Raw genomic sequence first — 12,057 nt, forward strand, 5'->3', positions numbered from 1 at the left:
GCGCTCGGCGGGACCTCCTGCCGGGCGCGCAAGGCTTGCAGACACTCGGCCGAAGCACCGGGAGCCCTCCGGAGGGCTCCCCGTGCTTCGGGCGACAGGCTGCTGCCCCAAGCCTCGCGCGCTCGGCGGGACCTCCTGCCGGGCGCGCAAGGCTTGCGGACACTCGCCGGGGCTGCAGGCTGCTGCCTGCAAGCCTTGTGAGCCCGTGGGAACTCCCACCAGGCTTGCAAGGCTTGCGGATAGCTTCCTGAAGCCTGGAGAGCGAGAGGGGTCGGTGCGCACCGATGCCTTTCGCTCTCCAGGCTTCAGCGAAAGCCTGCATTCGCTCCATAGGACGCACACACATTTCCCCTTCATTTTTGGAGGGGAAAAAGTGCGTCCTATGGAGCGAAAAATACGGTATATGTATGATTGAGTATATTACTTTATATTGATAAAATGGCTGTTATCCCAGCCTGAGGGATTAGGCTAGAAATAATGTTACTTTTATAAATGAAGTAAGAAATAAGAATATGCAAAGGAAGAAATAATCCCGTTCCTGGCTCTCTGGAGGTACCCAAAGCTTGCAACTGTGAATGGCTGAATAGAAATGAAATGGGAGTTGGATAATCTGTAGCCAGCAGCTTCCTCGTTTTTCTTGCTGTGAACTTGGAACTCTCTCTATATTTGGCAAGTGGTCCTGCAAATGCAAGAAAAGCTTTTGCTTTGTTCCATCCGGGGTAGATTTGATTATAAATCCAGCGAGGAATATTATGTAACAGAACAATTTCCTTTTCATAACTCAATTTATAAAATTTCAGCAAGGGAGATATTGTAGCAGCCTCGTGACTGACGGGGAATCATGGTGAGTTAAGGGCTGGGAGCAAAGAGGCATGCAGAGCCTAACTGAAAAACAAGATGGGCATCGTAGGATGGCGAGGGAGAATGACAAGAGTTCTTCCCATGGTGCTCAAGGAACATTAATGGGCTGAGTTGCAGAGGCATCACATGATACTCAGGAGGGCTTAATAGCCTGCTCCAAACGGGTATCATGCTGCAGGCATCACATGGCACTCAGAAGGTTCATCTACGCTAACTGCTCAGTTTACTGTGCAGTACTGGGGCCAGAAGGGGGGAAATCGCACGTTTGCAGGCCTTGATTTCTGGAGGTGGCAATGCAAGGAGAATACAGTGGTACCGCGAGTTACAAACGCCTCAGGTTACAAATGCTTCAGGTTACAAACTCCGCTAACCTGGAAGAGTTACCTCGAGTTGAGAACTTTGCCCCAGGATGAGAATGGAAATCGTGTGCTGGTGGCGCAGCAGCAGCAAGAGGCCCCATTAGCGAAAGCACACCTCTAGTTAAGAACAGTTTCAGGTTAAGAACGGACCTCCGGAACGAATTAAGTTCCTAACTAGAGGTACCACTGTACCTCACCATAACAGTTTGCTTTAGGGAAATAGATGGATATGCAAAGTATTTTCCAAAAGAGTTGGCAAGCAGAGTAAGGAAGCTATGGGGGGCAGTTAAAATGGTAAAGGATGCTTAAAATTGCATCTTCTGGACACTGGAATTCTTCCCCAGACCTCATCTGAATTTAAAGTCTTCACAATGTACAGTATTCACATTCACCAGGTTCCTGATCCGGTGCGTGTTGTGAGAAGGGTTTTTCTTCTTTCCCATGTGCACTGATCGGGTCAGGAGGCAGGCAGCCAATTCATTTTGCTCCCAATCAATAGCTAGAAGTTCTCTTTTTTATTATTATTATGTGGCCAGATCATTTTTCATTGCTAGAAACAGGGTTTAGAAAACGGTTGCTTCAGGCAGACAGCTTCAAGGGGAGCACAGTTTTTCTCCCTTCTCTCTATGAATAGAAAAGGAAAGAAAACCGCAGTCCAAAATTGAGTGGAGCAATTCTGACTTCTTAGTTCAGGTATGGATGAACCATTATCAGTAGTGTTGGATTCTGTAAGCTCTGAGAAGCCTTGTCTGGGTTCTGGAAATAGACTCTTTCCATATCAAGGTATACCTCGGATTGTTCCTTTCTGCACTTAAAGTACTATTGGGCATATTTATTTAAGGAGTTTTATACCGACTTTTACCAAACAGTTGACAGGGCAGTTTGCAAATTCAAAGCAAAATACATAATATAAAACTAAAATAAGAACTAGATTCAGGTAGGTAGCCGTGTTGGTTTGATGCAGTCGAAATTAAAAATTAAAAATTGTCCAGTAGCACCTCAGATGGCATTCTTCAGATGGCATCTGAAGAAGTGTGCATGCACATGAAAGCTTATACCCAGAACAAACTTAGTTGGTCTCTAAGGTGCTACTGGACAATTTTAATTTTTTAAAATTAAAATAAGAACTGTTTCAGCAATCACCTAATTTTGCAATTCTGCTATTCCTCATCCCATTTCCTCTCCAACAAAGGCCTGGTGTGTGTTTACCTGTTTCCTAAATGAAAGCAGTGATGCAGCAAGGTTCACCTCCGTGGGGAACTTATTTCAGAGTTTCAGAGATGCCACTGAGAAGTTGCAATTACAGAACCCCTTGCTCTAGATCATCAGTGGAACACCAAATGTTTCCCCTCCACTGTTCTTAAAGGACAGCAGATTGATATGGAATTCTATGGAGTTCTAATTGTATTAAATATATATATATACAATATAAGAAACAAAACAAGCAATAACAATACAGTTACAGCATCTAGCACAGCACATTGGAAGGCAGAAAAAAAACACATTAAGCAGTCTATCAAAACAATCAGCAATTTCCAAGTGGTCCATGGGGTTGGGAGAGTTGGGAAAGTGCAAATGCATTGCATTGGTGTGTGATTTTGGGGAGCCAATGTTTCAGAGGAAAATGTTTGCACATAGATGATCTTGTTGACTACTCCATGATTACGATGCTTGCAAAACTATATCTGAACGTTTTCCAGAGGTACAGTCAGGTTGTCTGTATACTGGGATTGCTGAGTGACTGCAGATGGGGAGGTAGAACACCTCCCCAGTTTTACAATTACTACTCTGGGTCTTAATCTTTATAAAAAGCCTTAAATAGCTTGGGAGCAGATTACCTTAAGTTACCACTGGCTCCCAAACAAGCCCGTCCTGTTATTAAGACGTTCCTCAAATGGACCCTCTTCCCCCACCCCATCAAATATCAGGCCATTGGAGGCCTATGTGGAAGCTTTTTCAATGGCACCGCCCTGACTTAGTAACTGTCCCCACAGAGACTCTTCTGGTGCTGAGGCTGATGCCTTTCCAGTGCAAGGAGACTTAAAAAAACAAAAAACCACACAGCAATAGTTGCCGTGTGTTTTAGCATTAAATAAATGAATGGGGATTGGAGAACTGTAGCAGTAGTAGTCGTAATATTCAGCTAAGCAAAGGAAAGTAGGCGGTTGGAGGAATACTGAGCTAACAGATGGGAAAATAGATGGCAGAGATGGCAGGTGGAAGCCTGAGTGGGTGCTTGAATCGTGGTGGCGAATTACTAGTTCTGGGTGACTTAGAAATAACACTGCTTCCGTTCTCAGGGATCTTCCAGCTGGATTAGCTACCAGCAATGGCTGAAAGCAAGGAGGGGCTGTTCAGATCCAGGGAGCTTCTAAAATAGTGCATTAAAACACCTGGGGTACAATCCAGCCACACACTGCAGCATAGTTAAGTCTTAGTTTGGCTTAACTTTGCCCAAGCTTTCCCTCCACCATAAGATCAGACCCTGTCTTATGTGTTTGAACCTTCCGAATTCCTGTTCTATAAGCTATTTTATTCATTTTAGGTTGCATTTTTGTCTTGGCTGTCTTTTAATACTGTGTACTGTGTAGAGCAGGCACAGGGAAACTCGGCCCTCCAGATGTTTTGGGACTACAACTCCCATCATCCCTAGCTAACAGGTCCAGTGGTCAGGGATGATGGGAATTGTAGTCCCAAAGCATCTGAAGGGACAAGTTTGCCTATGCCTGGTGTAGAGACTGGGGGAAAATACTAAAGGCTTTATAAATGATTTTGAATAAATCTTCCATTTAAATGAGTTGGGTTTTACAGGTGCTTCTGCCTGGCTGGTTTGTATCCCCAGCGTGTAGAGTGAAATCTTCTAAACCCCTCTCTCACCTCCCCACACCCAGCTCTTCTCCATCGTTGTGTTTGGTGGCATTGTGAACGAAGGCTACGTCAACCGGCCGGATGAAAAGGAAGAGTACTGCATCTTCAATCGCAACCAGAACGCCTGCAACTATGGCATCACCGTGGGAGTCCTTGCCTTCCTCAGCTGCCTTCTTTACCTGGCGCTCGATGTCTACTTCCCACAGATCAGCAGCGTCAAGGACCGCAAGAAAGCTGTGCTCTCTGATATTGGTGTTTCTGGTGAGCTCTCCAGCAGATCAGTACCGCAGGGGTTTCCATACGGATGGTGTGTTTATACCATGGTTCTTTGTGAAGAAGGCTGCAGTCCTGTGCACGCTTGCTGAGTGTATGTTTCATTGTCCACAGAGGGGCGTAGTAATGACGCCTAGGATTGGGCTGCACAGAGGCCTGTCTTATTTCATAAACTTACTGATAAGCCACCACAGTTGGAAATGCCTCTACCTCTTTTCCATTATCTTCATTTCCCCCTTCCAGTTTTTATTACTGGTTTTTCTTCCTGTTTCACCCAATCGGGTTGGGGAGGACCCTAGTTCAGTGGTGAATGGGGCAGTTAGGTAATTTATAGATTTGATTTAACTGGTTTTATGGTCCTGTCCTTTCCTCCCATTTAGATGCTAATGGTTCAAAATAGGGTAAGCCAGCCCTGCTGCATTTGGGAAGGGATCAGCTGCTCATTCTGTTGAATGAGGCCCTAGATCTCTGCCCTAAAGCCCTTTCCTGACGGCAAAATTGTCCATGATAGGACACAGCTTTGGCATGCAGAAGGTCCTAGGTTCAGTCCCAAGCATCTGAGATGGCTGCTGTCAGTCCAAGGGTCTCAAGTGTAAAACTGCTCCATACATCCCTATTTATTTAATTGTTTCCTATTTTATCATTTATCTGACCAGTTCTGTATATGTTATCTGTCCAACGGATGGCAAATTGGTTCATGTCCTGGCTGACCTGTCTTCAGATAAGCCACTTGACCTGCAGTGTAACTTCTTCTGTGCTAAAGGACAAGGATCGATATCTGTACAGAACAAATTGATTTAAATGACGCCCACGTAGATCAGGATCTGTCCCTGCAGAATAACTGCAAAATGTTAGTTCACGCTGCACTACACTAGTTGGCAAGACTGTCTTAGGCTCAGTAGTTTGCACCTGTCACTAGTAAGGTCACCAGTGAGCCAAGATTAACCCACAAAATGATCATTGATTGGTCATGTTCATGTAAGCAAGAGTACACAAATAATTCCTGCAGAGAAAGGCAAAATGACCTACAGGGGAGTTGCATGTTAGTTTTGGGCTTGTTTCTGTAATGAATAAAAGTAGTTCGAGAGGTTTTGCAATCACTCCCTCTCCCTATTTCATCCCCCGCCCCAGTTAGAAAGTTCATGTTTTGTGTGAGAGCTCTTGGACAAAACCAGAAATGAGAATGGCAGCTTTCCAGATATTTTAAGTGCAGGGTGGTGGTATGTTGGGTTGCAGAATTACCTCCTAATTGCTGGTGAGCTTTTTCCAATCAAAACAAATATGAATCCAAAGTCACTTTCGAATTCACCATATTAAAGCACCATTGAAACCAGTGTGCCATGCACTTTCTGGGGGCTCTGAAGGACTCTGTTGAACTCCTGACTCTCATAGCAAGGCCCAAGTTATTTTCTGCTTCCTGTGAACCATAAGAACCAAACTGAAATGCAAGTGCAATGGGGGAGCAGAGAGGCAAGAGTCAGCCTGGGGCTGCGATGGCAGTTCTCTCTCAGCACAGGGAATAGTCTGCCAATGCAGCCACCAGGATCCTTGAAGTGGAACAGAAAACCGCTGCAAGGTTTTAGAGCTGGAGCAGCTTATGTGCACCTAATATTTTCAGCCGGAGGGTTGTAGAGCCAGGAGGAAAATCCTTGCGCTCATAACCACATCATCTTTTGTATGCCTGGCTTCTCTGGCTCTCGCTCTTTTCTCTCCCATCCCCTCCATAATTAATGCAGAGCTTCTTGTTTTGATGCTTTCCTCCAGTTCTCTCTTCATCTGTGATTTCATTATTATTTCTAGCCTGTTGTATGCGTCTCCTTGATCCACTCTCTCTCCTTCTCTCTCTCTCTCTCTCTCTCTCTTTCTCTTTCTCTCTTAAGCCTAGTTCTAATTCGTGGGTGAGTTCTTGCTATGATTCATCCATCCTTTGTCTCTGTGAGCATCAGTCATACAAACAGGCAGGTGATTCTGACAACATGGTAAAAATGCCCATAGGATTGGGTTGGACCCTAGATCTCCTTTCCGGCTAGCTCCTTTCCGGCTGTGCATTGTAGGGGGAAATTGGTAGTGGTGAGCAAGTTACCTTTCAGAGAAACCAGCCTGCCATTACTGATCTTCTCAGTGAAGAGCTGGCAAAGATCCAGGAATCCTCAAGGTTCCCTGGAATGCCATTTGGAAACTGCAAAAAGCGCTTCTCTGCCTCTTAGGCCTTCCATCACACAACTTCCAGCTATGAATATAAAGCTCTCTAGGGCATTAAACAAAATGAGTTAAACATTCTCATTGCAAGAGGTGAATCACAAAGAAAACATGGTTTTAAATAAATAAATGTCTATATAAAAAGAAAGGAGTAAATATATATATAGAAAAAGACTATACATGAACACACACACACCCCTTTCAGTTTATCCTGGCCTTTAACAGATATACATTGGCCCACCCTATTCTCCTGATGTAAATTGTTTTAACTGTTTTTAATGCTGTATTAATATATTCTTGTAATCTGCCCGGGGACCTTATGGGTTTTCCAAGAAACCATAGAATCATAGAATCATAGAGTTGGAAGAGACCACAAGGGCCATCGAGTCCAACCCCCTGCCAAGCAGGAAACACCATCAGAGCCCTCCTGACATATGGTTGTCAAGCCTCTGCTTAAAGACCTCCAAAGAAGGAGACTCCACCACACTCCTTGGCAGCAAATTCCACTGTCGAACAGCTCTTACTGTCAGGAAGTTCTTCCTAATGTTTAGGTGGAATCTTCTTTCTTGTAGTTTGGATCCATTGCTCCGTGTCCGCTTCTCTGGAGCAGCAGAAAACAACCTTTCTCCCTCCTCTATGTGACATCCTTTTATATATTTGAACATGGCTATCATATCACCCCTTAACCTCCTCTTCTCCAGGCTAAACATGCCCAGCTCCCTTAGCCGTTCCTCATAAGGCATCGTTTCCAGGCCTTTGACCATTTTGGTTGCCCTCCTCTGGACACGTTCCAGTTTGTCAGTGTCCTTCTTGAACTGTGGTGCCCAGAACTGGACACAGTACTCCAGGTGAGGTCTGACCAGAGCAGAATACAGTGGCACTATTACTTCCCTTGATCTAGATGCTATACTCCTATTGATGCAGCCCAGAATTGCATTGGCTTTTTTAGCTGCCGCGTCACACTGTTGGCTCATGTCAAGTTTGTGGTCAACCAAGACTCCTAGATCCTTTTCACATGTACTGCTCTCAAGCCAGGTGTCCCCCATCTTGTATTTGTGTCTCTCATTTTTTTTTGCCCAAGTGCAATACTTTACATTTCTCCCTGTTAAAATTCATCTTGTTTGTTTTGGCCCAGTTCTCTAATCTGTCAAGGTCGTTTTGAAGTGTGATTCTGTCCTCTGGGGTGTTAGCCACCCCTCCCAGTTTGGTGTCATCTGCAAATTTGATCAGGATGCCCTTGAGTCCATCATCCATGTCGTTGATAAAGATATTGAATAAGACCGGGCCCAAGACTGAACCCTGTGGCACCCCACTAGTCACTCTTCTCCAGGATGAAGAGGAACCATTGATGAGCACCCTTTGGGTTTGGTCAGCCAGCCAGTTACAAATCCACTGAGTGGTAGCATAGTCAAGACCGCATTTTACCAGCTTCTTTACAAGAATATCATGGGGCACCTTGTCAAATGCCTTGCTGAAATCAAGGTAGGCTACATCCACTGCGTTCCCTTCATCTACCAGCCTTGTAATTCTGTCAAAAAACGAGATCAGGTTAGTCTGACATAACTTATTCAGAAATCCATGCTGACTATTGGTGATCACAGCATTCCTTTCTAGGTGCTCACAGACTGTTTGCTTAATGATCTGCTCCAGAATCTTCCCTGGTATTGATGTCAGACTGACTGGGCGGTAATTATTTGGGTCCTCTCTTTTCCCCTTTTTGAAAATAGGGACAACATTTGCCCTCCTCCAGTCTGCCGGGACTTCGCCTGTTCTCCAGGAATTCTCAAAGATGACTGCCAGTGGTTCTGAGATCACATCTGCCAGTTCTTTTAAAACTCTTGGATGCAGTTCATCTGGCCCTGGAGACTTGAATACATCTAAACTAGCCAAGTATTCTTGTACTATCTCCTTGGTTATTCTGGGCTGTGTTTCCCCTGCTGAATCATTTGCTCCAAATTCTTCAGGTCGGGCATTGTTTTCTTTATTGGAGAAGACTGAGGCAAAGAAGGCATTGAGGAGTTCAGCCCTTTCTGTGTCCCCTGTTTGCATTTCACCATCTTCTCCTCTGAGTGACCCCACTGTTTCTTTGTTCTTCCTTTTGCTACGAACATACCCATAAAAGCCTTTTTTGTTGCTTTTAACCTCTCTAGCAAGCCTGAGTTCATTCTGTGCTTTAGCTTTTCTGACTTTGTGTCTATACAAGCTGGCTATTTGTTTGAATTCCTCTTTGGTGGTTTCCCCCCTTTTCCATTTTTTGTACACATCCTTTTTTAATCTTAACTCAGTTAAAAGTTCTTTAGATAGCCACCCTGGCTTCTTTAGGCACCTTCCATGTTTCCGTCTCATAGGTATTGCCTGAAGTTGTGCTTTTACTATCTCCCTCTTAACAAACTCCCAGCCATCATGAACTCCCTTTCCTTTTAGTATTACTGTCCATGGGATCTCACCCAGCACTTCCCTAAGTTTTATGAAGTCGGCTTTCTTAAAGTCAAGAAATTGAGTCCTAGTATGCTTGGCTGCTCCTTTCCGCTGTATAGTAAACTTCAGAAGAGCATGATCACTCGCGCCTAATGATCCTTCCACTTCTACCCCACTAACCAGGTCATCAACATTGGTTAGGACCAGATCTAAAATGGCTGTTCCTCTTGTTGCTTCTCCCACTTTCTGGACAATGAAGTTGTCTGCAAGGCCAGTGAGGAATCTGTTTGACCTTATGCTCTTGGCTGAGTTTGACATCCAACAAATATCCGGGTAATTGAAGTCCCCCATTACTACTATCTCCCTTCCTTTTGCATGCTTGGCCATCTGTTCCAGGAAGGCATCATCTATGTCCTCCGTTTGGCTTGGGGGTCTATAGTAAACTCCCACAATGAGGTCACTGTTATTCTTCTCTCCCTTAATTTTGACCCAAATGCTCTCACTTTGGCTTTGAGGTTCTAAATCTTGGATCTCTTCACAGGTATACACATCCCTGACATATAACGCCACTCCTCCTCCTTTCTTGTCTGGTCTGTTTCTCTGAAATAGATTGTATCCCTCCATTATTACATTCCAATCGTGGGACTTATCCCACCAGGTTTCAGTGATGCCTATTATGTCATATTTAGTTTGCTGTACCAAGAGCTCAAGCTCATCTTGTTTATTTCCCATGCTTTGCGCATTAGTGTACAGACATTGAAGTCCATTAATCATTCCCCCGTGTCTCTTATTTAAGGATTTTTTCCTCCCACCACTAGGTCTGCGTGCTGTTTGCTCCATTTGGTCTATGACATTTGGATGATCATCTTCATCAATTGATAGACTCCTACCTTCAGGAGTACTGTCTCCCTCCCCCACATTAGTCAGTTTAAAGCCCTCCTGATGAGGTTTCTGAGATTTTTGGCAAAAACATTCCTCCCAACCGTTGTGAGGTGCAGCCCATCTCTTGCCAGAAGTCCATCTTCAAGAAACTGCAGTCCGTGATCTAAGAATCCAAACCGTTCCTGTTTACACCATTTGCGAAGCCAGCTGTTCACTTCCACTATTTTTCCCTCTCTCCCTGGGCCACGTCGTTCAACTGGGAGGACAGATGAGATGACAATTTGTGCATTTAATTGCTTCAATTTCCTGCCCAGAGCCTCGTAGTCTCTTTTGATCTTCTGGAGGCTATTGCTTGCAGTGTCATTGGTCACAGAAGGAGCTTGGCAATGCCCATGTCTTTCTTAGGTAATACAGAGGACTGATTTATAAAAAGCACTTGGGTTCCAACATAGGATGGTGCCTTTTGAGAAATAAATCAAAAGTGCCAGCAGGCAACACACATTATTTCATTAATGTTACAAATTGTTTCACTTATTGTCCTTTAAGTAAATTGTCTGCTCGTTCTTAAGACATCCTCTTCATTCAATAAACTGGATTCTAGCTCTCCTGCAGTTAATGACGTCAGCGTGAAAGGGACATTGGCTCAGTGCTGGTTCATTTTTCTGCTTGTAATTAAGTTTGCAAGCTTATCCAGGGACAGTTTTCTTTCCCTTTAGCAAGTTCCTTAGTGCAGCAAGGCAGCATACAGCCAGGAAGAGACTATATTAGTAAGGAGCACTCGGACACAGTGAAGGGTAATAAACGGAAGCAAATTTTAAGCTTAATAGCTCAATCCTCCTAGCCATCATTACTTGGAAGTTAGTAAGTAAGTACACTTGCTTGTGAGCTAATAAGAGGCTGAATTAAGAAGTTCCCAGTTAAAATCAGGCCTCTGCTATGAACTTTAAACAAGTCCATATTGATTTCACTGGTCTTAATCTGAGTGAGTTGGCTGGATACCCCTTGCAGTACTTCATATGTTCTCAAGAACAATATGAATGCTGAGCTTTATTATTATTATTATGTAGTCTCTACTTTAAGACTGGAGACAGAGATAGCTTGGAAGGAAGCTGAAAGTGGTTTCAGAGATTCCACTTATAATGGTGTACCTATACGTTTCTTTTGTCTTAAGGTGTACCTATATGTTTCTTTTGAAATACTAAAACCTGCAAAACCTGTTTACCAGTGGAGGACGTGGGAGTGAGGCAGCCACTGCTCTTCTAAACTGCCTTCAGTGCTTTGAAAAACACATTGGTTTGGAGCTAGACTTAGTAATATGTAGAGTAGATCCACTGAAATCAAGCAGGCTAGCAAGTCCAGCCCATTGTCTGTCTCATCATACACAAGGCTCTGTTTCTATATTTCTAGAGTGGTTTTCTTTCTTACTTACTGCTTCCTGGTGTTGCTTTTCTATGCATTCCTAGTTCATGTACAACTCTTCTGGGTATAAAGCCCAGCAACCAGATCATACCAGGGACCATTCAAAAGTATGAAAAGATTCAATGACACATTTTCTCCTTTAAAACAAACAAGCAAGTCCTGGGCTTTTGGCAAGAGTCCAGTAGCTGTGTCTGCAATCTGGTGCAGTTGATTTTGGAGCTGTTCATCCTTCAGCTTCCAAATACAATGTTTAATTGTATGGCTCAGTTCTGCAGAGATGCTGCATTTCAAGAATAAATGAGCAACTGAGGCTTCTTTTTTTGATGCCCGATGAATTAAGTGGACAGACCCATTGGCCTTACTAGGTACTTAAAGACTGGGGATGGTGCATTGGACCCTTGACCAAGATTTGCAATAAATAAATAATGCACATGTTAATTTTTAAGCAATAAAGATGGCAGGTGGCTGGGGTGTAACCTGCACTGTGCTTTGCAGTTTGCCCAGCAGTCCCGTAAGCAAAGGGGATTTTTTTTTTAAAGAGAAGGAATGGGTGACATATCTCACAGCTAGAGGAGGAGCAGGAGGACACAGCCTTCCACGAAGCCCTGCGTCATCTGGTGATGAAGAGCCAGGATCCTGCAAATAGGCCAAGGAAGGGCCATCCATACACAAGGGTGAGATCAGCCTACTTTGAGGCTGAACAGGTCCCAAGCCTGAGGAAAAGGTGGCGCCTCAAATGCCAGATTAAACCCTGTCTCTTCTGGAGAAGTGCTCAACT

General features: G+C 44.2%; 1 protein-coding gene across 7 annotated transcripts in view; it reads left to right on the forward strand.

Moving 5' to 3' along the window:
- Nucleotides 1-12,057, forward strand: part of LOC308457493 (TGF-beta-activated kinase 1 and MAP3K7-binding protein 1) — a 52,759-nt gene that overhangs the window by 16,215 nt on the left and 24,487 nt on the right. For all 7 annotated transcript variants that reach the window (XM_080971379.1, XM_080971375.1, XM_080971376.1 and 4 more), the window contains one exon: nt 4,112-4,349. In XM_080971379.1, the coding sequence (XP_080827505.1) occupies nt 4,112-4,349 (238 nt within the window). The remainder of the gene's footprint in view (nt 1-4,111; nt 4,350-12,057) is intronic.

Source organism: Podarcis pityusensis (assembly GCF_964106645.2).
Source record: "Podarcis pityusensis genome assembly, chromosome: 10".
NCBI classification, from domain to species: domain Eukaryota; kingdom Metazoa; phylum Chordata; class Lepidosauria; order Squamata; family Lacertidae; genus Podarcis; species Podarcis pityusensis.